General features: G+C 39.4%; 1 protein-coding gene across 6 annotated transcripts in view; it reads right to left on the reverse strand.

Moving 5' to 3' along the window:
* The window catches only part of ARID1B (AT-rich interaction domain 1B), a 351874-nt gene that overhangs the window by 263166 nt on the left and 65022 nt on the right, over positions 1-23686 (reverse strand). Inside the window, exons 4-5 of one of the 6 annotated variants that reach the window (XM_018569473.1) lie at positions 20436-20441; positions 6507-6521 (exon numbers count right to left, since the gene is read on the reverse strand). The exons of the other annotated variants lie outside the window; for them this stretch is intronic. Coding sequence (XP_018424975.1) covers positions 6507-6521; positions 20436-20441 — 21 coding nt within the window. The remainder of the gene's footprint in view (positions 1-6506; positions 6522-20435; positions 20442-23686) is intronic. 6 annotated transcript variants of the gene reach the window in all.

Raw genomic sequence — 23686 nt, forward strand, 5'->3', positions numbered from 1 at the left:
GCGTGAGTGGAAATGCCTCATCCTCATAGTTCGAGCCGACGTGTGACAATTAAACTGTCACAGGTCGACTCAATAGATCGGGAAGTGAGCAAATACATACCGTCGCTCGCTCACTTCTCATTCATCTCCCTGCAGAGAGTCGTGAGCGTCAGTCACGGCTCCCTGCAGGGATTCCTCCCTGCTCCGAAGCTCCAGAGCTGTAGCTCATGATATACTGAGCTTTGGGTCACGGGAGGACGCTAGTTTATGTCCTCCCGTGACCCTTAAGAGAACTATGGGGAAAAACACTTACTCCATAGTTCTCTTAAAGTGGTTATAAAGAAAAATATTATTTCCCCTTCAGATGGCAATCTTTCTGTTCAGCAAACAAAACTGTTAGACAGTGACCACACCAGTCTATGGCTGTGTAATTATTTTTAAAAAATACTGAATATTCCATACCATCTATAGTCAGTTTTCCAGAGATACTGGCAGGAGCCTTTATGAACAGAACTCCCACCAATCATCTGCTTTAACAGTAAATTTGCTACAAAACCCAAAATTATTTTCTTATGAACAGCTGCCAAAAAAAGACAGAAATCTTACATTTTTTTAACAGATATATTACCATAACTAAAAAGAACAGCGACAAGGATTGTATAATCTCATTTTTGGCAGAGGTTTATAAGTAAGACTTAAATATTATAACAAGTAACTGTGGTGTGAGACAATGCCTGGGCAGGTTGACATCACACCGTATAAAGCTGTGTGATACATAAAGCACTACCTGACGTTTGGCATGATACCACAAAATGCATATTCAGCTCTGTACGAAAGCTTAGCTGTGATATAAACACATATTCAAGGTTAGGAAAAATGGTGAGGCTGTTGCTAACAGAAAAATATTTTGTATGCATCAACCAGTTAGAATTTGTGTTTTGTTTCAGGATCTGGAGTGCACAACAGTTAGAAGGTGATTGGTTCCAATGGGTAACAAGTATTTTATAAATCTGTGTGCATTTTATTGGACTCTTTATACATCTTTGGACTGTTGTAAATTCTCATGCAGTCCCTGGTGAAATACAGCTCTAGAAATGCATTACTTAAAGCAGCCCATGACGAAAAACAATGACTTTCCTAATTATGGTTGGCTCACAACAAAGAATGGGATAGCAGTTCTTAGAGTAGTGGTAATCCTGGGACTGCTTAGTACAGTTGAGGAGTAAGGCTTTTATTCAGGAAGACCCCTGCCATTAAGAAGTTCAGTATGTGGGCATGCGATAGGATTACTAGATTCTCCATGAAATTGGTAGACCTTTTTAAGTAGAACAATATTCATCCAACTAGTCTACACATTATTTTATGGCAGTAGCTCAATAAGTGATCACCTAATTACAATATTCATTGTAATTTATGTTATGTCTATAGAAACATTTAGGATGACTTTTGCACAATCAATGCCTATTTTGGTGATGAGCACATCTAGATAGTGTGGAGGACGACAGGGCTGGGTCCTGGATGGGAGATATGTATTGCCACTGTTTGGGTTGTGGTCCCTTTAAGGGCCACCACAGGGTTAACCTTCCTGCCCCAGGGAGGGATTTAAAGGTCTTCATCTCCCAGAGGGGAGGGTGGGAGTTGAGGAGGAAGTGATCAGCTGTGGCTGTGAGAAAGACCTGCTGTATTGCTGTGCTGACAGGACTTATATTCCTGGGATGGCACCCCCCCAGGTTTGGGACTTTTCCCAACAAGTCGGTGAGACACCCTTATGTTTTTGTTATTTTGTGCCGAAGACTTGAACTGTTGCTTTAAGTTCGCTGAAGGCAAGCGTGTGTTTTGTGTTTACCGTTGTGACTGCCCTACAAGAGGAAAATAAAAGCCTTGGTTTTATACGAAACCCTGTGTGCGAGTGCTCTGTGAGCTCCCCAACATCACAATAGATAGCCTTCAACTGTAGCGGGTATCTTGACTACTGAAAAAGTTCACCCTCAAAGCTGGATTTTCCTGGACAGTTACTAATGCTTCCTACTAATAAGTTCTGCTTTAAGGGTGTCAGAGTGCATGTGCAGTTGGCCAATTCAATTGAAACTTAACCGCTGGCAAACAGACATATGCACATATGAAATACAAATACTGTATGTTTACGGCAATACCAGGAAAGGACTAAAGGTGCCCATACACTGTGCGATTAATCGCACGATAATCGCGGGAAATCCCGCGATCGTACGATAATTGCAAAGTGTATGGAAGGCGTGCGGCCGTTTTTACTGTACCGTCGCACGTCTTTTGTCTAAGGAGCATGTTCGAAAACCAGCCGAAAATATTACGATTTTCGGCTGGTTTGTGGCATGCTCGGGAGAAAAATGCCGAACGGGCCGGTGTGCGCACGCGCACACTGCCCGTTCAGCATTGCGGTCATCGGAAGCCCGCCCAGCTCCAAGATGGGCAGATCGTACTTTTTTTTAAATTACTTTACAACCATCATACAACTAAGGTCTTGCGATGATTCTAAAGTGTATGGTCACCTTTGCCACTGCCAGATTCTCAACTGCTCTACACACTACATTGCATTTAAGCTATTCCACCTGGTCCAAGTCAACCTCAGCCTGTAGCTGGATAATGCACACTAATCATGTTATTCCTGTGCTTCCCCCCTCTAGTAAGCATTTTCCCTGAAAAGCAACATAAAACAGGAGGGCTTAAAATGCTGTCCCTCCCTGTCTGTAGGCTCAGTGCACATATGAAGAAAAATAAGATAATTATTTCTTAGTTGTTTTTTTGTTTTGTTTTTTAATAAACACACAACCAGATTAAATTGTGTTTAATATCTGCCTGGATATCAGTTTTAACAATGCTAGTTAAAACGATAAAGGGAAGATGGCTTGTTTCACCAGAATAGCCTTCCAAGGCCAAAGAAGTTCATGTTTATATAATACTGGTCATACATGTAACAAACAATAGATCATAGAATCCAATCACTTTGAACAATCTTTCATTCAAAAACCTCTGTTTGACACCATGAAGTGAACATCAATGTGGTCAAATTTCAAAAAAAAAATATCCTAAGACTCAACTGCTTAGTGCAACAATTTTCCTGAAGATATAATTCTTTGATTGAAATAATCTCTATATGAAACAAATGTATTATTACCTGTATGGTCAGCATACGGTGGAAAGGATTTAGATTAGTCTTTATTTTACCAATCGCTAAGCAGTTCCTTCAAGCCAGACCTAATTAGTACAATGGTTACAAATGAACAAGCAGCATTACTGTAGATAGTAACTGACCATTGAAATATAGAGCTTGAAATAGCATTACCCCCTTCCTGATTTATGCTATTAATGGGAGCTATGTTTTCTAATCTTCAGCCAAAACATAATTACATTAGATAAAGGGCTCCTGGGTGAACATAAATATAATAAATATATTTTTTAAACAAATCATGTTATGAATGAAGTTATACTGTAAGCTGGCTCTGGGTGAAAAAACGAATTGCCTAATACACTGAATATACAGCCAATGTTTTTCTCATTTAAGGAAGAGCAGAAAAGGGTTAGAACAAGGGTGCACCGATACCAGTATCGGTATCTATGTAGATTACGAGTACTCATGAAAATGCCCCGATACTGACACTTTACATTTTTTAAATACATTTGGCCGCTATAAGGTCCCATGCTTGCTGGTAACCTCGCAACACTCGTTTACAGCACCAGCCACACATCTCTTCCTCCTTTCTGGGGAACACGGCTGCCCGCACCCACCCATGGGACCTCGCACAGCCCTGGTCAGAGCCCATGCAGCCTTAGTAAATCCCTGCACGGCCCTCCTGAGACCCCATACAGCCTTGATGAGATCTTACACAGCCCTGGTGGGAACCCACACTGAGACCATACACAGCTCTCCTGAGACCACACACAGCCCCTCTAATACCCTGCACAGCCCTCCTGTGACCCTGCAAAGCCCATCTGAGACTCTCCATATCCCTCCTGAAATCATGTATGTAGTCTTCTATAGCTGATCATATTATTCTGTATTGCTGTATAATGTATTGCTGGGATTTGTTGTCCTCTATAGCTGGTTTTCTGCATTGCTGTATAATGCATTTCTGGGAGTTGTAGTCCCTCCACAGCTTGGAGTCAGTGGCAGAACAGGAACACAGTGTTTGAAGCTGCGACTGGGCACTGACACTTCACCACTGACCTAAAATCATTAGTTTGTATTGTTTTAGAAAAACTGTCACATGACACTAAAAAGGGTATTGGCGAGTATTTGAGGAAAAGTATCAGTACTCATACTCGGTCTGGAAAAAATGGTATTGGTGCGTCCCTAGTTAGAACTTCTGTTTGGTTCTTTTATGTGGTCTATGTCCTCAATGAGGAGAATGTCCTAATCTGCTGACGACCATTGCCACTGCGACAGAAAGCTAAGGTAAATCTAAAATGTTTCAATTGCCAACACGAGTAATGGGGTAATATGCTAACAGGTTAACGATGGGCTGTTCCTTATAATTGCCGACATTTACTCCTATAGACATTTCCTGTTGTGTCTAAAATTTGAAAGGAAATCCCCCTAAAAGGGGAGGCAGACAACAAAATCATGAAGTTCTATCCCTCCCCCACCATGCAAAACGTAGGGGAAATAAAGCTGACAGGAATTCCACTATTTTAACTGGTTTGAAAATCTTTCTATCAATGACTGCAGATAAGTGCTTCCTGAAATCAGAAATGTGCCTGACATGAATTATCTAATTAATAAAGTGGCCCGTTTCTCCCAGGATTCACACATTTGGATTCAATTGCAAAATGAGAATACTGAGTGAAAATTGTATGAATCTCATATGAAAGACATGAATAAATTGACAACTACAATGATATTTGGATGGGAAATTGGGCAACTGATCATCTTGTCATATATTATTCCAACTGTTTTTACTTTGTTATGCAGTAGTGAATTACAGCTGAACTCCAGGTACAAAATATTCAGCTAGGCAATGATCAATACATTGAGAAGAGCATCAGTCTCTTGCACCTCCTTCACTGCCCAGTCAGCATGCTGGAGGTGAAGGACAATACTATATCCCTTCTACAATTTATAACAGTGTAATGGCAGTTGAGGGGGGAGGGGGTTGGTGGTGTGAGATGCCACTCTCCTTGCTGCAATTACACACGGCCCTGTTGCAGGGCCAACAGGGGATCCCAAGCACTATGAAGATTAGGGGGACTTGGAACACCTTGTTACAAGGGTCGATCACACTTAAAATAGGTCCAGATTTGAATGCAATTTAACTGTTTAATCATGTACTCCATAGGAGGTAGGACTGGAGGAGGTGGAAAACACCAAAAACTTGGTCGTTTCCAAAAGCATTTCAGGCTTGAAGTGCCAGGGTGTGTCTTAGCATTCAGAAGCATCACACAACAGCATCTAAAGCTAATTAGAGTTTCACAGTTCCAAGGATGGCTCAAACATGGATCAAATTAGGCCAATATGGCCTCCAGGTACACTGCCTGCATAAAGAGAGAGGACACCTGCTGGGCCCAGGCTTCAGGACAGACAACCACCCTTTCTCCAGCAGGGAAAGGGCTCTAAGGCACCCACTCCCAAGAAAAAAGGGCTAACTCAGAACAGAGAGAGGAACGGCACTTCTAGAACAGGGATCACCCATTTAATCAAAGCCTGATCCAACCCAATAGTGACAAACTCCCCAGAGGTTGGCTAGCTATGAAGACAGGCAAGGCCCGGTGCACCGGAACCATCACGCTGCACTCTCGAGCTTCCCTCCCAGAGTAATTGGCAGGTAAATGCAAATACAGGAAGCCCAGTTACAATAGAACTTGACAAGCACAACCTAAGCACTTGCAGACAGCAGTGGCTGGGAAAACCATGCATCTCTACAACTGTAGCAGAGAAAGCTGTGTCAAAAAGATGCTACAAGCAGTTGCTTATTTTAGACAGGGCTCTCACTAAATACCCCCTTTAATTGGACTTACAAGGAGGCAATTGTCTTTTCACTCAGTGCAAACTGATGTTGAATAAATCCATTAATTCACTAAATAACGGGGGGAAAAGTAAGTTATTTTTGCATTTAGATTCTCTCTGGAATCAGACTTTGGTTAAAGACATGGAAACCTTCACTTTAAAAATGACAACAGAGATAATCAGAAAAGGAGGAAATTATTTTTTTAAGTTGTGGTATAAGTATTTGACAGCTGGACACTGTCTGCGTTTTTACTGCCTGAATGTGTACCTTACTTACTTTTGCATGAAATCCTAAACTGCATCAGACACCACTCAAATGAATAGGGAATGTAATTAGTAATGTAATGAAACAGCAGATGTGGTCAGAATTTTTGAGCTTCAATCAGCCCTCAACTGGCCATTAACTAAACATCCTAAGAGAACCATCTATAGCCTTATTAAAGTTGTTTTATAACGATCCATCTAATTCTATCATGCCGTTTGACAACAGACCTTTGTAAAATGTTTCCAGAAGCATTATTACGTTTTTTTTTTACTCTTTAATACTAACAAGCCATTTAATTTCCTATATTCCCCCAGTACATCAAGCTTGCTTTACACGTGTGTAAGAAAATGGTAAATTATCTATAAAACGGTGCCATCTTTCCCCTACTGAAGAAAGTGATAAATTGAATGGCTTTGACCTGACTAGAAAGAGAGGGCAGGCATGGTAAAAGCATTTTAACACGGTACGCGTGTGTTTTGTCCCCTCTTTCAGTATTGCACAGTCAATGAGAAATAACTGGTTTGCAGTGCTCACTCCTTTCCTCTTCTCAGGGTCTGGAACTCATTTACCTTTTTGCTGCAGGTCATTCCATTAAAGCTAATTTTTGTTATACATTCCGCACTGTGGCACTTGCAATGACAGTAAAAGGCGTCCTCATTTGCTATCAGCTCGCTGTATACACTGTTAGTGCAGGAAAATCTAATTGTAGGCTTGTATTGAAGGCCCTAATTACATAGTTTTTCCTCCTGCTTAAAACATTAAGGAGTGCACTGTACACTTGACATTGAGGTGTGAAATAATAAATATGAGTGGGAACATCCAAGCAAAATGTGTATGCTAATAAACTGTTCACATTTTAAGCTAAAACCAAAAGTACACTAATCTAGCTGCTGCTCTACATGCACATATTATATATTACTTTACACGTTATATACATACAATGTACAGGTTAATTCTAGGAATGTACCAAATACAAATATAATTGGAAATAAGTCATGTTTCTGATTTGTACTCATTTATTTTTTACATATAAACATTGACTGTTGATCAAAAGGACATGACAGACCATTAAAATGTGTCTAAACCTGAACAATAAACTTATTTTATTTGCTCCGGGTTGTTTTGCTAAATACACTGTTAAAAGTCTTTTGTTCTTTCTGTTCGATGTATACAAAATACTAGTAAAAGGAAATCTCCCAGAACACAGAAAAAAAGATAGGACTTACAAAGGCATAGATGTTGGCCAACAATAACACATTTTTACTGACTTTTGCTCTATAGATTTTAGGATGATGGACAGTGCAGCGACAATAAATACTGAGTGTGGCCTTTGTACAAATATTACAGGTAACTTACTCACTCTTACTGTTGTAATAGCAACACTACAACCCTAGCATTTTTCTGTACACTAAGCCACTTAGAAGGTCTTACCAAGATGTGACCCTCACAACAAAATGTCTAAAGAGTTTGCTGGGGTATTTGGACCACAAACTATGTGCAGAAGTGTGAAAAAACAATGAGCAAATCACAGGGCATTACAATTCTGGAAAGACATATGCATAAGAAGGACAATCATTTACAAGTAAGTGTAATTTGTTTTTTTTTCTTGCCGAATGTAGAAAATCATACTTGACTACAGATTGAAATGGAAAAGTGATACGCCACTTCAACATACATATTCCAAGTTTAGCTGTGACAACATGACAACAAATAAACTTGATAAAATCCACACATGCACCAAAATAAGTACCAAAGAGAACAGTCACCAGTAATTTAATTTTAAAGCTTGGAAACAACTGAAAATCTTTAAATGCCAGGTACATGGAATGCATAGTCTAACATTTTCCTGTGGAGAGCCATATGCCAATCTGGAAATGCCAAAGAGAAATTTTCAAGGAATCTAAATAGATAACCTCTACCGAGACAGCAATGTCAGCTTTGTAACCTCATGACTGAACATGAGTGGTGAGCGCAAGATTAAAAGGAGAGAGCTTTGGGAGTTACAAGAAAGACTGGAAAAGAGAAGACTTGCAAAAGCAACTGTGATTGCCATGTGATTAGCAAGCAGCAGATATACACAGAGGGCAACTTAGAAGGATTCTTTGAAAAACTACTAACAAGTTACATGAAGGAGAATTATGTGAACAGCTAAGAGACAGCTTCTGCACAAACAGAAAAAGAAAGACAATATTCTAATTCGAGTTCACCAATGACCTTGGATAATTGGTAAAAAAGAAGCTGTGATGGGGGAAAATAAATCAGAGCATTGTTGAAAACTCCCTTTAAATATGGCCACCATGCACCCTTTTTAGGCATGTAGCGCTAGATATCTGCTTAATATCCGACTTTGAATTGCTCATTTAGAGGGCCGTCAAGACCTCAAAGTCTATTTCCACTTTTGCAGTCAAATCTGAGAAACCCCCACTATATGTTATGTGTTCCCATTCACACAGCATATCTAAAAAGAGTAAAAAAAAATATTCCTTGTTTCTTTGGAGCAGATTTATACATAGAACTCTATAGGGAGCTTCTATTGCTTAGAATATAAGGCTATGCAGATAAGGGACCTTGCGAGGGACAGACGCAGAGCATTAACATACAATGTACCCCCAACCCTTTGTTAGGACAGAGAGTCCTACACATCCAATTTACAACTGACAATGAAAACTGCCAGCACAGTACAGACAGGGTTAATTATGGTAATTATATCCCCCTCCCTCCTAACATTTCATACCAGGGGAAAACTAACAGGGTTTTCAGCAAGTAATAAGGTAAGCTGCATCTGAAACATTTTTAAAAGGTCATGCTATTGTGTTATCCCAATATGAATGCAAAAGTGGAAATACACTTGAAGAGGATAAGTTCACTTTTGGTAAAATTGTCCTTAAAGTGACACTAAACTCAGGAGTTAAACCTTAACTACAATATGCCTGGACTACAATATCATATTTAGTAACTTGTATTGAGATTGTAGTCCATTATGGAAGCATGCTGGGAGCGGTGGCTACTTTACAACACACACAGAATCCATGGGGAACAAAAGTAGCCACCCTCCAGAAGGAAGGACAGTGTCACCACCAATCCAGAAATGATTTGAGGATCTACAGCCGAGTGATACACAAATAAGGCTCAGTATTGTTAATAGTTAAGGTACTTAAATTCATTTTTAAGATTTAACTCCTGCGTTTAGTGTCACTTTAAATAAATCCCCCCACTCCTAAGTAAATACTTTCCCTCCTTAGCAGTCCAGCTGCAGTGACCCATGCTGGCTCTAAGCTGCAGGGAGAGCATATTTTTACTTGTCCTTTAAATTTGCATGGAAAACCGAAAAAAAATTAAATGATTACGCCTACATTTCATATGCGTTATTTATATTAAAATCGGGGCTTTTGGCAACTATACCCCCCAAAAAAAGCTAATGAAGCAGAAGTGTCCAAAATTGTATGATGTTACTGCCTAATTCAACTGCCTTGAATTAAGTAAAACAAAGAGTAATAAACTGAGTAAGGTTTCTGAAATCTATGACAGTTGCAACGGTTGCTGGAAACCATTAGCAGTTTGCTGATTTCACTTGTTGCCTGGAATTCTATGGAAAAGCCCCCAAGTCTGCATTAGCTAAGCACAGGCTACGTAGCATAGTTGATTTTCCAATTACCAGGGAAGGAGATTTATTGGTGAATTTCAGGAAGGACAAAGGGAGAGCAGCTGGCTCTTTAATATGCAATCTAATAAGATGAAAACCGTTACAACATTTTCATTCAGATGCTACTAACAAAGCTGGAATGAATCCTAAGAAGGGGGAAGAAAGTTGCAAAGGGGGCTTCTAACGGAAAATTAAATTTGATGGTTGAAAACACATATAAATGATTGAAAGTGAAAAACCCTGATATAAAAAAAAGCGAGAACATTTAGAATGCCACTCACAACCGTTTCCTTAAACTGTATGTGAAGGGTATCACCACAGATAATATTTTCCCATAGGCTGCCGAAAACTAATTTCCTGCTGATCACAACATATCTGCAAAAATAAAAAAAATCTTTCCATCGGCCCTCAAGGTATTCAGTTGGGGAAGGATGTTAGGCAGATAATAAATCACCCAAGTAAAACTAAATAAAAGACAAAAAAATCCCAACGTGTAAGCATGTGTTGTAATCACAATTCAATAGATAGACATAATTACGGGACATATACTACATACACACACATATATTATATATAAATATATGCACAAGCATACACACAAACAATTCACAACGTCCTTGAAATCTCTGACCTATACTGAAAAACTATCCTTTATCACAATTTAACCTAACATACCTTGAAATATATTAGAGAGAAATGCATAGAGGTTTTGCCCATATTTTCTTTCATGATCAGAACTAAACAATACAAATTCCTTTTTTAACCTTGAAAATATGGAATATTACATATTTTGTATTCTTTATATCCAACCAGCCAGTAAAGCATTAAAAAACAAATAACAGCAATGACTCACTCAGCTAACACCCCGTCCAACTTACTGCTCCATCTAAGGTTTCAATCAGAGATATCGTGCCCGAAAGCAGACAGCTACTGCTATTCTTTATCATTAGAAAACGATAGAGATCTAAGAACCAAAAACATTATCAGGGTTATTCGCAAAAGGGTGAAGAGTTTGGAGAAGAAGTAAACAATCTAGGACAGCATAGCTGAACTGCAAAGGGGTAATTTTTCCAAATCAGCTATTTTGGCCTAGATTATTATTATTATTGTACAGGATTTATATAGCGCCAACAGTTTGATTGTTCACTTCTCCTGCCTTCACCAAACTCTTCACCCTTTTGTGAATAACCCTGTATGACTCCAATGAACTAGAGATCTACAAACAACATTTTATAGCACATTCACCAAATATGCAAAGAGAGCAAATAGATTTTAATGGTGCAAAAATAGAGGGAATCTTTTGTACGTTGTCAAGTCTCTAGGCCTGAATATCACCCCATATAGGCACCTTAGTAAGTAATCATATTTACTAAGGCAAATGCATGTCGTCTGCACTGTGTGGCAGCATTTTAAACTATATTCCCCTTTATCTGAATTACTCTCCTTGGTAGAAATATTAAGTAGCATGAAAAAACTAATCTGAAGCCACACAAGTTAGATGTATTTTAGAATTCAGCTTGCATGGAGGCATCCTAAAAGAAAAACAAATATTAAATACCCATCACCTGTTTCAGAAGAGGTTACATCTATATTATCTACTTTCACTACTGGTTCTTTCAGTGCATTTGTTATTTAAACAGCTCCATTAAGTGTTACTTCCAAGTGAAGTGACACTTCAGGACTTTGAAACCTGCTTAACATCAGCAAGACAGAATAGCAATAAGATAAAACACATATGAAGCACTGCAAGCTTTCAAGACCATCGCTTTCTTACAGTCAGTGCATTTGTTGTAATCAAACAAATAGTCCATCAGATTCATTTGATCCCAAATTGTAGCACAGTTCTTACTTTTTCAAGTCCACTTACTGATAAAAAATTCAGCTTCTGTGGTATTCTATTTTGTTTTTAAAAAAATCCCTAGATAAAAAAAAAAGATTTTCACAGTATTATATTTGATTGAAAATCGACTGAAAAAAGTTTTCTAGAATTTTTCTTCAATATTTGTTTTTTAAATTGATGCCTCTGGCTTTGCTTTTGTATTTGCTCATTTTCTGAAACACATACATTTGACATTCCAAACAATAAAAATACAGCATAATGAGGTGTAATACAGTATTAAATTTTTTTTCGAAATACTGTATTCAAGAGAATAAAATAATGTAATTTTTTTGCTCACTTTGCATTTAATCAGCATATGTACCCATATAGTTTCACAAAAATATAGGATATTCATTCATACATTTGATTTTTTTTAAGTAGTAGCAGTATCCAGACTTTAACCCCTTCGTGAATGACGACGTACAGTGTACGTCGCCAACATCACACAGAACAGGTAGATCAACAACACATTTCACTATAATGATATACAAATATGAGATCTGCATGTGTAAATCTGGAATGGGAAATAATTTAAAACACATCCAAGTAAGCAGTCAATATGCAGATAGTTTTAAAGTAGTATTAAAGTAGTATTAAACTCTCAAACTTGTATTCAATAATGAATCCAGATCAAACAAATATACATTGTCCAGCAAAGCATTGCTTTACATTTTTGCCTAAGCACTTACAACAGTGTTCCCACAGCAGCTCTGGGATTATATGCGAAGAGCTGTAGTTTGATCTGTTCTAATGTGCCCCTATGGGAACGTGATAATACATACTTCTGGCTCACTGGTGTGCACACTTCTTCACTTAGTGCTGGTCCTGGATCATAGTTCCCTGCACACTCTGCAAATAAGGTATATGTTTTTAAGCAGCATGGCAGTGGTTAATCAGTCTCTTTTAGCATGGCAGCAGTCACCCACAGGATGCCCAGTCTCCTGTAGCATAATATTACTCGCCCATAGCATCTTCTAAACATGCAAAATAAATATTTTTCTTGAAAGTGACACTAAACTCATGAGTTAAACCTTAAAAAAACATTCAATTACCTTAACTATTAACAAAAATGTATCTTACTTGTTCCCCACAGTCCCTGTGTGTGATATAAAGTAGCCACTGATCCAAGCTCGCTCCCTTGATAGACTACAATCTCAACCAAATTAATAAACTAAATCTGTGATTATAGCCCATCACAGGAGCAAGCTTGAAGTGGTGGCTACTTTTCAACAAGCACAGGGTCCATGGGGTACAAAAATAGCCACCCTCCAGAAGGAAGGACAGTGTCGGCAACAATATAGAGATGATTTGAGGATCTACAGAGTGATACACAAATGAGCTACATTTTTTGTTAATAGTTAAGGTACTTGAATGCATTTTTAAGATTTAACTCCTGAGTTCAGTGTCACTTTCACATGGAAGTGTAAAAGTAGGCAGTCGCTCATAGCCCCTTATATTTTATATCCTGTACCATGCCAGCCTTCACTCTTTCACCTTGGCAGCTCTTTCTTACACCCTCCCGTAGCATGGCACCAATCTCTTGCAATATTGGAGCAGTAAAAGTGCATTTTGGGTACAAGTGTTGATTAGGTGTTGCATGCCAGTCAGAGGGTTAACAACAGACTTTGAGCAAACCACACTAGCCCTCAATGGAAAAAGGCATGTTGTAGCTCATCCAACAAGAATCGGGTTTTCATGCATTTTCCATTTGCAGAAAAAAAAAAAAAACACCTAGAGTGATTTATCTCAATGTATAAAAATACATTCAGTCTAAGATTAAAATATTTACAATGTATATATTTATGTGTAAATTAAAAAGGCTGCTTTTTGTTAAGCCATCTGTGAGTTGAAGCTGCTCTTTAAATAATTAGTACAAAATACACATTATGCAAATGTTTTCGCAGTCAGGGCTGTGATGCATACATGCATAATAAAAAAGAAAAGATCAGCATTTCATTATTTACAAAGAACGGGGGTCATTTATTTAACGTATCAGTGAGACAGAGTGCAGGAATCACATTTAAGATATGTTCACATGTGTGCTTGTCATTTATTTTGTTTATTTCCTTTCCAAATTTGCTACCCTTTTATTTAAACTGCCACCAAGAAAGTTTTTTTTAAACATGTTAAGGTATTGATCTCTAGCTAAGCCATACATTTTAGCCACCTTTAAAACCTAACTAAAGTTTTGCGTGAAAGCCTATACATAAAATTAGCGTGCAGTAAGAAAACTACTTGTGTCTTATGTCATTATAATTAAGCACCAGTGCCAGCATATCATTCGGTTCCCCGGTATTCAGCTACAGTTAAAGACCGGTGGTCTTTGCATGACAGCAGCAATCTATATGCGGCGGTCTGAAATGATGCCCTCTGAGTCTGAATTGGAGCTCTCCAATCAGCAACGATCATGCTCCTTACTGGAGGTGGGGTGAGCACTGCAGTTAGACCAAATGTTGAAGCATTATTACTGCCAAATAAAAAAGAAACAAAATCTTCTACAATACAAATAAAGAAAATGTCTGAACCCTCCAGTAATACGTCCAAATCTCCGTAACAAGGTTAGCAAAATGATCGTAACTTAGGAATTGAGATTTGGGTAGAATACATTTCTGAAAAGGCCAATCATCTTGGTGCCTCAAGTCCAAGCTTTGCGATTCCCCTAGATTCCTACAGCAGAAAGCCACCATGTACCCAACTTGATAGAAGTCTGGGTGCCCACACATAGGCATATATTTAGAGATACTGTAAGAAAACAACTTTCCTTCTGGCAAATTATAGCAGTCAAATGTTTTTATTGGTCAGTTAGAATGATCCCGTTTACCTTTGGTACCTTTTGCTAGACGTCTGCAGTCCATCACGCTTAAGAGTTTCATTTTTTTCCCATGTATTCAGAGCAGTGTGCCAACTCATCTAGTAGCAATTCATCATTATTAATTTTGTTTGCGAACACTTTGTTTAACATATGTCTCATAAACCTGGAGCCAAGAAACTGCATATTAGGCTATTTTCTGCCTTGAGCTCTGTGAAGCTTTACTCGTGTAAAATTAGTAAACCTCATATTTCACTTTACCTGTTAAAAAATAAACATACAAACAAAACAAACCCGTACATTTCACCACTGTATGCACAGAATACTGATCGGTCAAAGCCCACTAGATAAGTATTACCATATATAATACCAGGAAAGTCACAAACATGGACACCACCAACCTTTGGATTTCCAGCTACATGCAAATACAACTAGTATGAGCCATAGAAATGCTAAAAGAAAAGTAGTGAAAACATTAAAATAATGCAGTGTTAACCCTATTTTTTTTTAAATAAGAACAATAGGACATTCTGAACACTGCAAGATAAAACATTACCGGGTGCATACAGCTTAATGATGATTTATTAGGTACAGCACAAACACATCTAATAGAGTTTTCTATTTCAACATAAAGAGCACCTTTATAACATAAAACTATAAAATATATGTAAAGCCAAAAGGTTTTCTTTTTAGGTTTTGTGCAGAACCTCTGACTTTTAATGCTGCCTTTGTCCCAGCTGTGGACGGCGGATGCTGGTGACCATTGTTACTGGTACATAAAGTGATAGAAAATCACAGGAACAGGTCAGGGGAGATTTATGCTGTGTCCCTTGGACAGAACCTGAGAGAAATCTCCTCAACAAGATACAGATAGGAAAAAAAAAACTTACAAGGGTCTTACCCATTCCCTACTCTATCTTTAAATAAAAGGTTTGACTTTACATAGATAGATCGATAGATAGATTGATTTACAAATAAGAAGCCAAAATTTACTGAAGCTCAGTCTTTAATACAAATTTTGTCTATATATTTAATAATGGGGAACTGCACGGTGATAGGCCCTCCTTACAATCTTGTCTTGAATTGTATTGCGATTGTCATGTCTACCTTATATTGTAAAGCGCTGTGCAAACTGTTGGCACTATATAAATCCTGTATAATGATAAATCCAATAAGCCAATGGCATTTGGAAGAACTCAAATCTGAGGATACTCATAGTTCTCCAACTGGTTAATGAGGTAGATAGAAACATCTATGCAATTTTTTGCGACCTGCAGGAACTTCTACCATGTAACCAAGTCTCTAAAAGACAGTTCTATAGTGAAGCAGTAAATAAGATGAGGGATGCAGAAAAGAGGTAGCTGCGTGTTACTTGCCCATGGGGGTTAGATAATCGCAGAACCAATTTTTATTGGAACATTTTCCAACAGAGGAAAATAGCCAATGGCATTTGGAAGAACTCAAATCTGAGGATACTCATAGTTCTCCAACTGGTTAATGAGGTAGATAGATTATAGGTATCTGTCGACTGGGTGAGGGGAAAAAAAAGACAGATTCATATGCCCTATCCAGTCAGATAGCTGTGCAACCTTGTCGTCACTGCTCAAGTGATTGTTAAAATCTTTCTGGTCAGGCCATTTCTCTGTACTCTCATTCAATACTATGATGATTAGTCTGCAGTAGGACAGGGGGGGAAACTCGTCATTTTTTTCAACCTGATCTATATAAAATAGTACAATGTGATCTGTGCACCAATAACTCTGCCTAACATAAGCATTTGCTTCAACAATAAAGCCCATGTAGGGCATCTTTGGAGATTGATCAACACTTCTAACCACAGGAAGCAGATTTCCTAAAATTGTGAAAAACCACTGAGTAGGTGCCTTCCAATCTCTATAAAGAAAAGTGAAATATTTTTTTACTGCACACACCATTCAGGAACACTGGCCAAGTAGAACTAAAGACCTCCACAGGTCCTGGCCAGTTCATGGAGTATTCTCCCCTTCTAAGGTCAGTCTCAAATATACACTTCATTTGCAAATCCTGTTTGGCTAGACAGATAAGGGTGTCCTTTCAGTGAGAAGAAGGAAGCAGCTTTGCTTTACATTTTCAGTAAAAACCCAAGACTGCCAAAGGTTGTTGCTAGTAAAAAAATATGCGCGGCTGGCAGACATCACTAAATACTTTCTTGGTGTTACGTCAACAGAAACTTCATACAGAAAGCAAAAGTGTGAACCCTGTTATAGCACAGTAAAAACAATAGCATCATGCATTCTTCAGATCATTTTACAAACAGAAGTAAAACAATATCTAGTATGAAACAATTGATTAAAGGGAGATGACAGCAAAACGTGTAGTTAGATTTAAAAACTTGGAATCAAAACACAAAAAAGGTTGCCAGTTTGTTTCAGGAAAGCAGCCTGCCAATAAAAATAGCATGTATAACACTTGTGGCTTTCTCATTGCATCATCGTTTTGCCAAGACATCAGACTGTACACTACTTAAGCATAAAGGTTGCTGGCAGACGGCATTAGCGCATAAAAGGCCAATATGCAAAATTATTTCTCCACAGTATAGGCAAAAACAGGCTTTGGGGATTCACTACTTTTAAAACGAAAAGGAAAGTTGTTGACCAAGATTTTAAAGAAAAAAATCAGCCAAAGAAAAGGGATGTAGTATTTAGGCACATTTAGAAATAATGCTTGTAAACCCCAATGGTCTAATGAACAGACACACAGTTTTTATAATTCTATCATTGTGTTCCACGGCTGAATGAGTGTCAAGCCAATGCCAAGCTAGTTTCCCATTTGAATGACATATGGATCCAACCAACCAGAGAGATGTTAGAACATTAAATGCCACAAACAGACCGGAGAAGCATACAAAGTACCAAATTAGTGCTCAGGCAAGCATGTACACTTTAGAATGTCATTTTACTAGAGGAACATAGATTGCGTAAAACAGCAGAGACTTAGGAAAGCACCTCTTAGCATAGAAGTGAACAAGCCAATATAAACACAGGAGGGGATTACATACATTATAAAACTCATATGTCTTGTATCAGAAGTAGACACTTTGATGAAGAACTTTTACTGGTCTTAACCTTATTAAAATACCCAGTTATAGGTCCATTCACAGCACATGTGCTATTTTTTTTTCCTATTTAAATTTTTTATTGCATTTTTTTAAAAACATACATAAACAATGTGGGAACAACAATGGAGAAAACAAGCAATATTATTTAAGTTATAAACAGCAGACAAAAGGAATAGAGAAGGGGGAAAAGAACCTCCACAAGGAGATGTAACTTTCCAGTGCGAGAATGAGGATAACCCATTTCCAGAGCAGCTACAGTACCAAAGGGGGCAGTCAGAGCTCCATGTCCCTCATCACCCTCTATATTCGAAAAAAGCTCATGAAAATACCATCGGGACTAGTTGCATAGAAGGCATAAGATAAAAAAACACCCCTCTGACAATGAACATGGGTTTAAAGCACGTGGAAAAGAAGGGAAGGAGAGAGAAGAAGGGAGGAAGAAAGCAGAAATAGGGAATGCAGAAAAAGAGGATAAGGGAGAGAAGAAGGGAAGGAGGGGGAAAGGGGAAGAGAGCATGAAAAAATGGCAGAAAGAAAGGACAAGACACCAAATGTATCTCAACACTAGGACAATAATCTCCACCCCGGGTATATGCAGACATCCCGCACTGCATACCATGTCACAGTAGTAGGTCATAGAACATACATACATTAGTACAGCAGATAGTGAGAAATTGCCAGCATGCCACAGGATTGTCAAAGAGTACAGGCATGCTACAGGAATGGTTGGACACTAGGGACATGCTGTAGGAGACTGGCAGAGACTGGGGACATGTTACAAGAAACTTCTGGAGATCACCTTACAGTGAGTGCTACCTACAGCCAACTAAACAAATATATTGGCACCATGTTTGCTATTCCTTGCAGCAAGATACATTATAATATATTCCTTCAATCTACCCAAGTAAGCACATAGGCATGGGCAACACTGAGTGCTGCCCAGTGGGGCCCTGGGGTGCACAGTTAGTACCAAAGTGCACCAGAGAAATAAATATGTAGTCTGAATTTAAAAAATGCCACAAACTAAAACCCCATTTAAAAGCAAACAAAAAGTGAACTGAGTGATCTCAAAAATGCATTATTTTTTAAAACTGGATTGGAATACTGTAAGGTCCAGATCATTCAATGATCAGAATTAAAAATATATGAAGGTGCTAAAAGAGAGAGAGGTCAAACACTGAGTAGGCTCTACTGTATTGCACACGGCTGTCAGTCCAACATGTTTGAAGTGCTGGAAGGTGGGGGCGTTCAGGCAGCATATAGGAGGCACAGAGAGGACCTCAGAACAGTGACATTGAGTGTTCACATTTAAGCAACAGATGATGGGGGAAGCTGAAAATTTGCAACAGTGAATAATAGGGTCACTCAAAAGGACTAGAAAGATGTGAATCACAAGTGTGGTCAAACAAAGTTACCAATATTCTGGCAGGTAAGACAGTTCATTTATAGGTATTTCACAATTTTTAAGGTCCGCTTTACTAGACATTGTACCTTTAAGTAAATGCAGTTGACTAGTTAGCCAAGCCATCAACATCAATCACAAAAAGACTGAATCTTCCATAAAAAGCCATTTCTAACATAAATGGTGTATGACACATAAATCTTATTTATGAGAAATTCAAAGAGGAAAACTCTTTAGTTATAGTCCAGTTAATACTGTTTAGTCCATAATAAATGTTATACTTGGCACATAGTTCAAAAACTATGCCTCGTTTGTGCTGCATCAAAGCCTAAACGGAGAGGTTGTAGAGAAGAGAAAATTCAAACAATGTCATTAAAGAAGTTGTGTAGGCAAATATGAATATACGGCAAAATAGCTAGGGATCAAAGACAAAAGCCGTAATACCTTTTCCTCCTTAGCCTTTGAGTGGGGATGGAATCTTTCAAGGTTAAAACCTTACTTCCCATCCTGGTGATACCGCTGGCAATGATATACTGTAACACAGCCCCAGCAGGCAGCGTGGGAGTCTAGAGAAAGATATTCTGGTCTATGGAAAGAAGTGCATCACACACAGGACTGCCAAACATATGTGAGCTGCAGGGAATCAGGTTAGAAGACCCTGCTATGTCTCCACTTGTCTTAGAGCTAATTTCAGCTGCACTGTACTATTTTATGTTGTGATAAAAGAATTGAAAAAAAATGTTTGTGTCTGTTAGCCTGGGTTCACACCTAGGTGTACCAAATATGCGCGTTTGCCGCGCATTTCGTGCCGCACGGTTTTACCGTGATTTGCGGTAAGAAACGCACGACAAACGCGTGTTTCCAAGGGCTATCCGGCTGTATCCTAATGGATACGCGCGGCAAACACGCCCCAAAGAAGCTCCTGTACTTCTTTTAAAAATGCCCAGGTGTGAACCAGGCCTTAGGGATCCATCATACTCTATGTTCATTCCTGGTATTAAACCATTTTTAAAAATATAGCAACTTAAAGTTATGTAAACCTATTTTTCAGTATGTTTGGCATCATGCCGCAGTTTTCATAACTAAATCATTTTTTGTGAATCTATTGCAAAGTTCCTTACCTGGGGAACCTGCCGGTAACATCACTTCCTGTTGCAGGCTAACAATGCTCAGCCACTGCCTTTCACGTAGCAACAAGGTTATCAGCCGGCCATGTGCACTCTTCAGTTGGCTACCGGTCTGCCTTTAAGGTCTAGCAAAAAGACATCCCAACAGTCAACTGAAGGAACTTGCACAGTAGGCTAACAATGCTGTTGCCAATTGGGAGACAGTGACTTAAGGCTGTGACACACTGCAGACGAAGCAAAGCGAAAAAAATCGCAACCTTCCACTTTGCACCGCACTGCAGCTTGTCTACACTGTAGTTTGTCTGGGCACAGCGGAGCTCGGGATCGCCAGCAGCGGCGGCAACGGAGGGGGCGCACAACCGCACGCATATTACAAGCGATCGGGCGTCTCTACAGATGTCTGAACGCTTGTATGTAAACAGCCATCGCTGGCTGTTTACATTCAAAGCCAAAGGACTGGAAACAGAGAAGAACTGAGTGACAGAGGAGGGGTGAGATTCTGATTGGCTGGTCACGTGTTGTCGCTTTGTGATGCCTTCAAGGAATCGCGTGCTGTGATTGGCTGGAGATTAACTTTTTCATCTCTCGACGCTGCGCTTCACACGCTGTCGCCGGGCAGAGCAGGGGATCGGAAATCTTTAGACACACTGCTCGCGAAGGGCCGTGAGTCACCGCTCGCCTGTGCGCCACTTCGCCTGTGCGCCACTTCGCCTGCAGTGTGTCACGGGCTTTAGAGTTGTCAGCCTGCAATAGGAAGTGTGATCTTTGAGTACAGTGGTAAGGGGGACTTGTATTCTCCTTCAGAAGCCCCATGTGAAAGGATGACAACATAGGGCACAGCTGGGTGACAGGGATAGAGTGTTGTCACCAGGGCCGGATTTCCCACAAGGCCAACCAAGGCCTGGCCTCGGGGGAGCAGGGAGTAGAGGGGCAGCAGGGGTGTTGAATTCCTATCTCCCGATGCCGCATGCAGTTCCGGGCGGGTAGTTGTTTTCTACATTTAGCCCTGCTTTAGGCAAGCAGAACTGCGGGGAAGCCGCCGCTTGTTTTATACAAGTGATCTTGGCAATGTCGCCGAGATAACTTGTGTGCAGCCTGCAGGTCTGACACTCTCCATGGGGCGGTTGGTTGGCAGTAGGGGGGGCGATCCTGCCCTGGTTTTCAAACTGAACACCAAGTGCATGACAGTTGGGTGAAAACACTCTGTCCCGGTTACCCAACTGTGCTCCTGTGTTGTCATCCTGTCACAGGGGCTTTTAAAGGAGACTACAAGTTACATTTCACACTGTGCTGTTATTGACAACATCAGATAGCGATTCTCAAGTGTGTAAGTAATAACAAGCCAAATATTTGTTGGTATTATTGGTGTATTACAGATGCAGAACCACATAGTACGACATACTGTGCAGGTTAGTTGATTTTATCAACCACTCAAGGCTTTACATTCTCACAGCAGTAAAATCTATTTGACAGGATTTGTCCTTTCCTACAGAGGCTGCATGCTTTGTAAAAAGTAGCAAAGAGACATCCTCATAGAGCTCCTGACTAGATGTTTTCCTGGCATATCAGAAAACAATCTCTGTCCTTCAATCACCACATATTGTTCTCTAAAAAGTGACCTCAGGCAACAGAGAAAGAATACATTAAGCTGCATAGAGTAGCACTGTAAGTCTTGAAAATAGTTTTTGCAATACAGATTAACCACTCGAGTACTTGCCTATATAAACCCCTTCATTACCAGGCCATTAGTTAATTTTTGGTGCTGTGATACTTTGACAATTACTTGGTCATGCAGCACTGTATCCAAATTAATTTTATATGCTTTTTGAGACAGATACACCTTTCTTTTGGTGGTATTTATTAATTATTCTTTTTAATTGTTCACTATATAAAAGGAAAACATTTTGGAAACATTTGGTTATAAAACAACAAATGAAAATGCCAGTATAAACACACCCAAAATTACCCCTTTTTGGAAAGTTGATACCCCAAGGTGATCTAATTTTGTGCAACAATTTTTTGAAAATCAGAAAATCCTCCTGGTGTTGCGGTGGTTAAAACAGCTTGGTAATAGTGCACAGCTTTCATGCAGGTCGTACACTGAGGGAGGAAGTAAAGGGGTTAATGTACAGGTCATATACACTGCGTGGCCAGATTATTATAACCACCCCATCAGTACTTTGTTGAGCCACGAGATGACTTTGTTGGGCCGCCTCGTGACTCCACGAGATGTTGAAAGGTGATGCGAGGAATCTGACACTGCGCTGTTGCCCTTGTGTGGTCTTATAACAATCTTGCCACTCTCCGTTCTGCCCTAACATTGACTAGTCGCTGACGGCCACAATTTGCACGTTCAGACCCAGATTTTCGGCTGACAGTCCAGTCTTTAAACACTTTAATAACAGCTGCTCTTGAACATTTAACGAATTCTGCTGTTTTGCTTATACTCGCTCCATGGCTCCCAGTACCAGAAATCATCCCACGTTCAAAGGCTGTTAAATTGCGTTGTTTACCCGTATCTTCAGAAAAAAAATCACTTCTACTGTCATGGTAAACAACCTGCTTCCCTATTTATAATGGTCTGGCCCTCTAGCAACTTCAGCGCAAAATTAAAGCTAATTAGCCTACAAACGTCAGGTGGTCATAATAATCTGGCCTCTCAGTGTATAGTAGGAGGATGGAAATTATGGGGTTATTGCACAGGATAATTGAGGTAAAGGTGTTAATACACAGGTTAGACTGGATGCAGACCATACCCAATCATGGGAGAGGAAGGTGTGAACAGGTTAAAATAATCCCACAATTTAATTAGTTTAAACCCACCAACTTAAATTTGTTGCTGCCTATGGTCTCTTTCTTTATCAACTCCTCAATTCCTCTCCTTTCTCCAATGTGAGAGGAAGGGGCGGGCTTGCACGTAAACAGATCAGAGTGTTTACATTTGAGATCGCTGCGATTCGCCATCACATCGATCACAAGGTACGGAGTCACAATATTGGCTCTGTATCTTGACATTTGCCTGCGATCTGAGCTGTCCATTGATAGCTCAGATTGCAGCTATTTATAGGTACACTGGCTGCCCATGTGTGTATTCTGCCGAGCCATTTAAAAATCGCTCTCCAGAAATACATGTCCACCTCCCCGTCATTATTTTACTAAAGGGCTCAGCAAGATAAAATGAAACACAAGCACAAAATATATCTTTAAAAATATATAAACATATCAACTATCTTATTCTTTGTAGGTAAACCTCAAAACACACATATGCTAAGAATGCGTGACAAGTAAATAGCTGAAGAAAGAATACTAATCCTCCTTTACACAAACTAGAAGAATAGCCTCTTACCAATGTGTGAATTTAGTTTTTGGATGCACTGTTTGGCAATAAAGACAATGATGTTAGTCAGAGCCCAGCCGACTATAACACTGTAAGCCTTCTTGTAACTGAAAGGTTTCTATATTTGTTCAGGACCACAGTAACTGTTACACACTGTATGATATGCGTCTC

This window comes from Nanorana parkeri, unplaced genomic scaffold, assembly GCF_000935625.1.
Source record: "Nanorana parkeri isolate BGI_ZX_2015 unplaced genomic scaffold, ASM93562v1 scaffold1339, whole genome shotgun sequence".
Lineage (NCBI taxonomy): Eukaryota > Metazoa > Chordata > Amphibia > Anura > Dicroglossidae > Nanorana > Nanorana parkeri.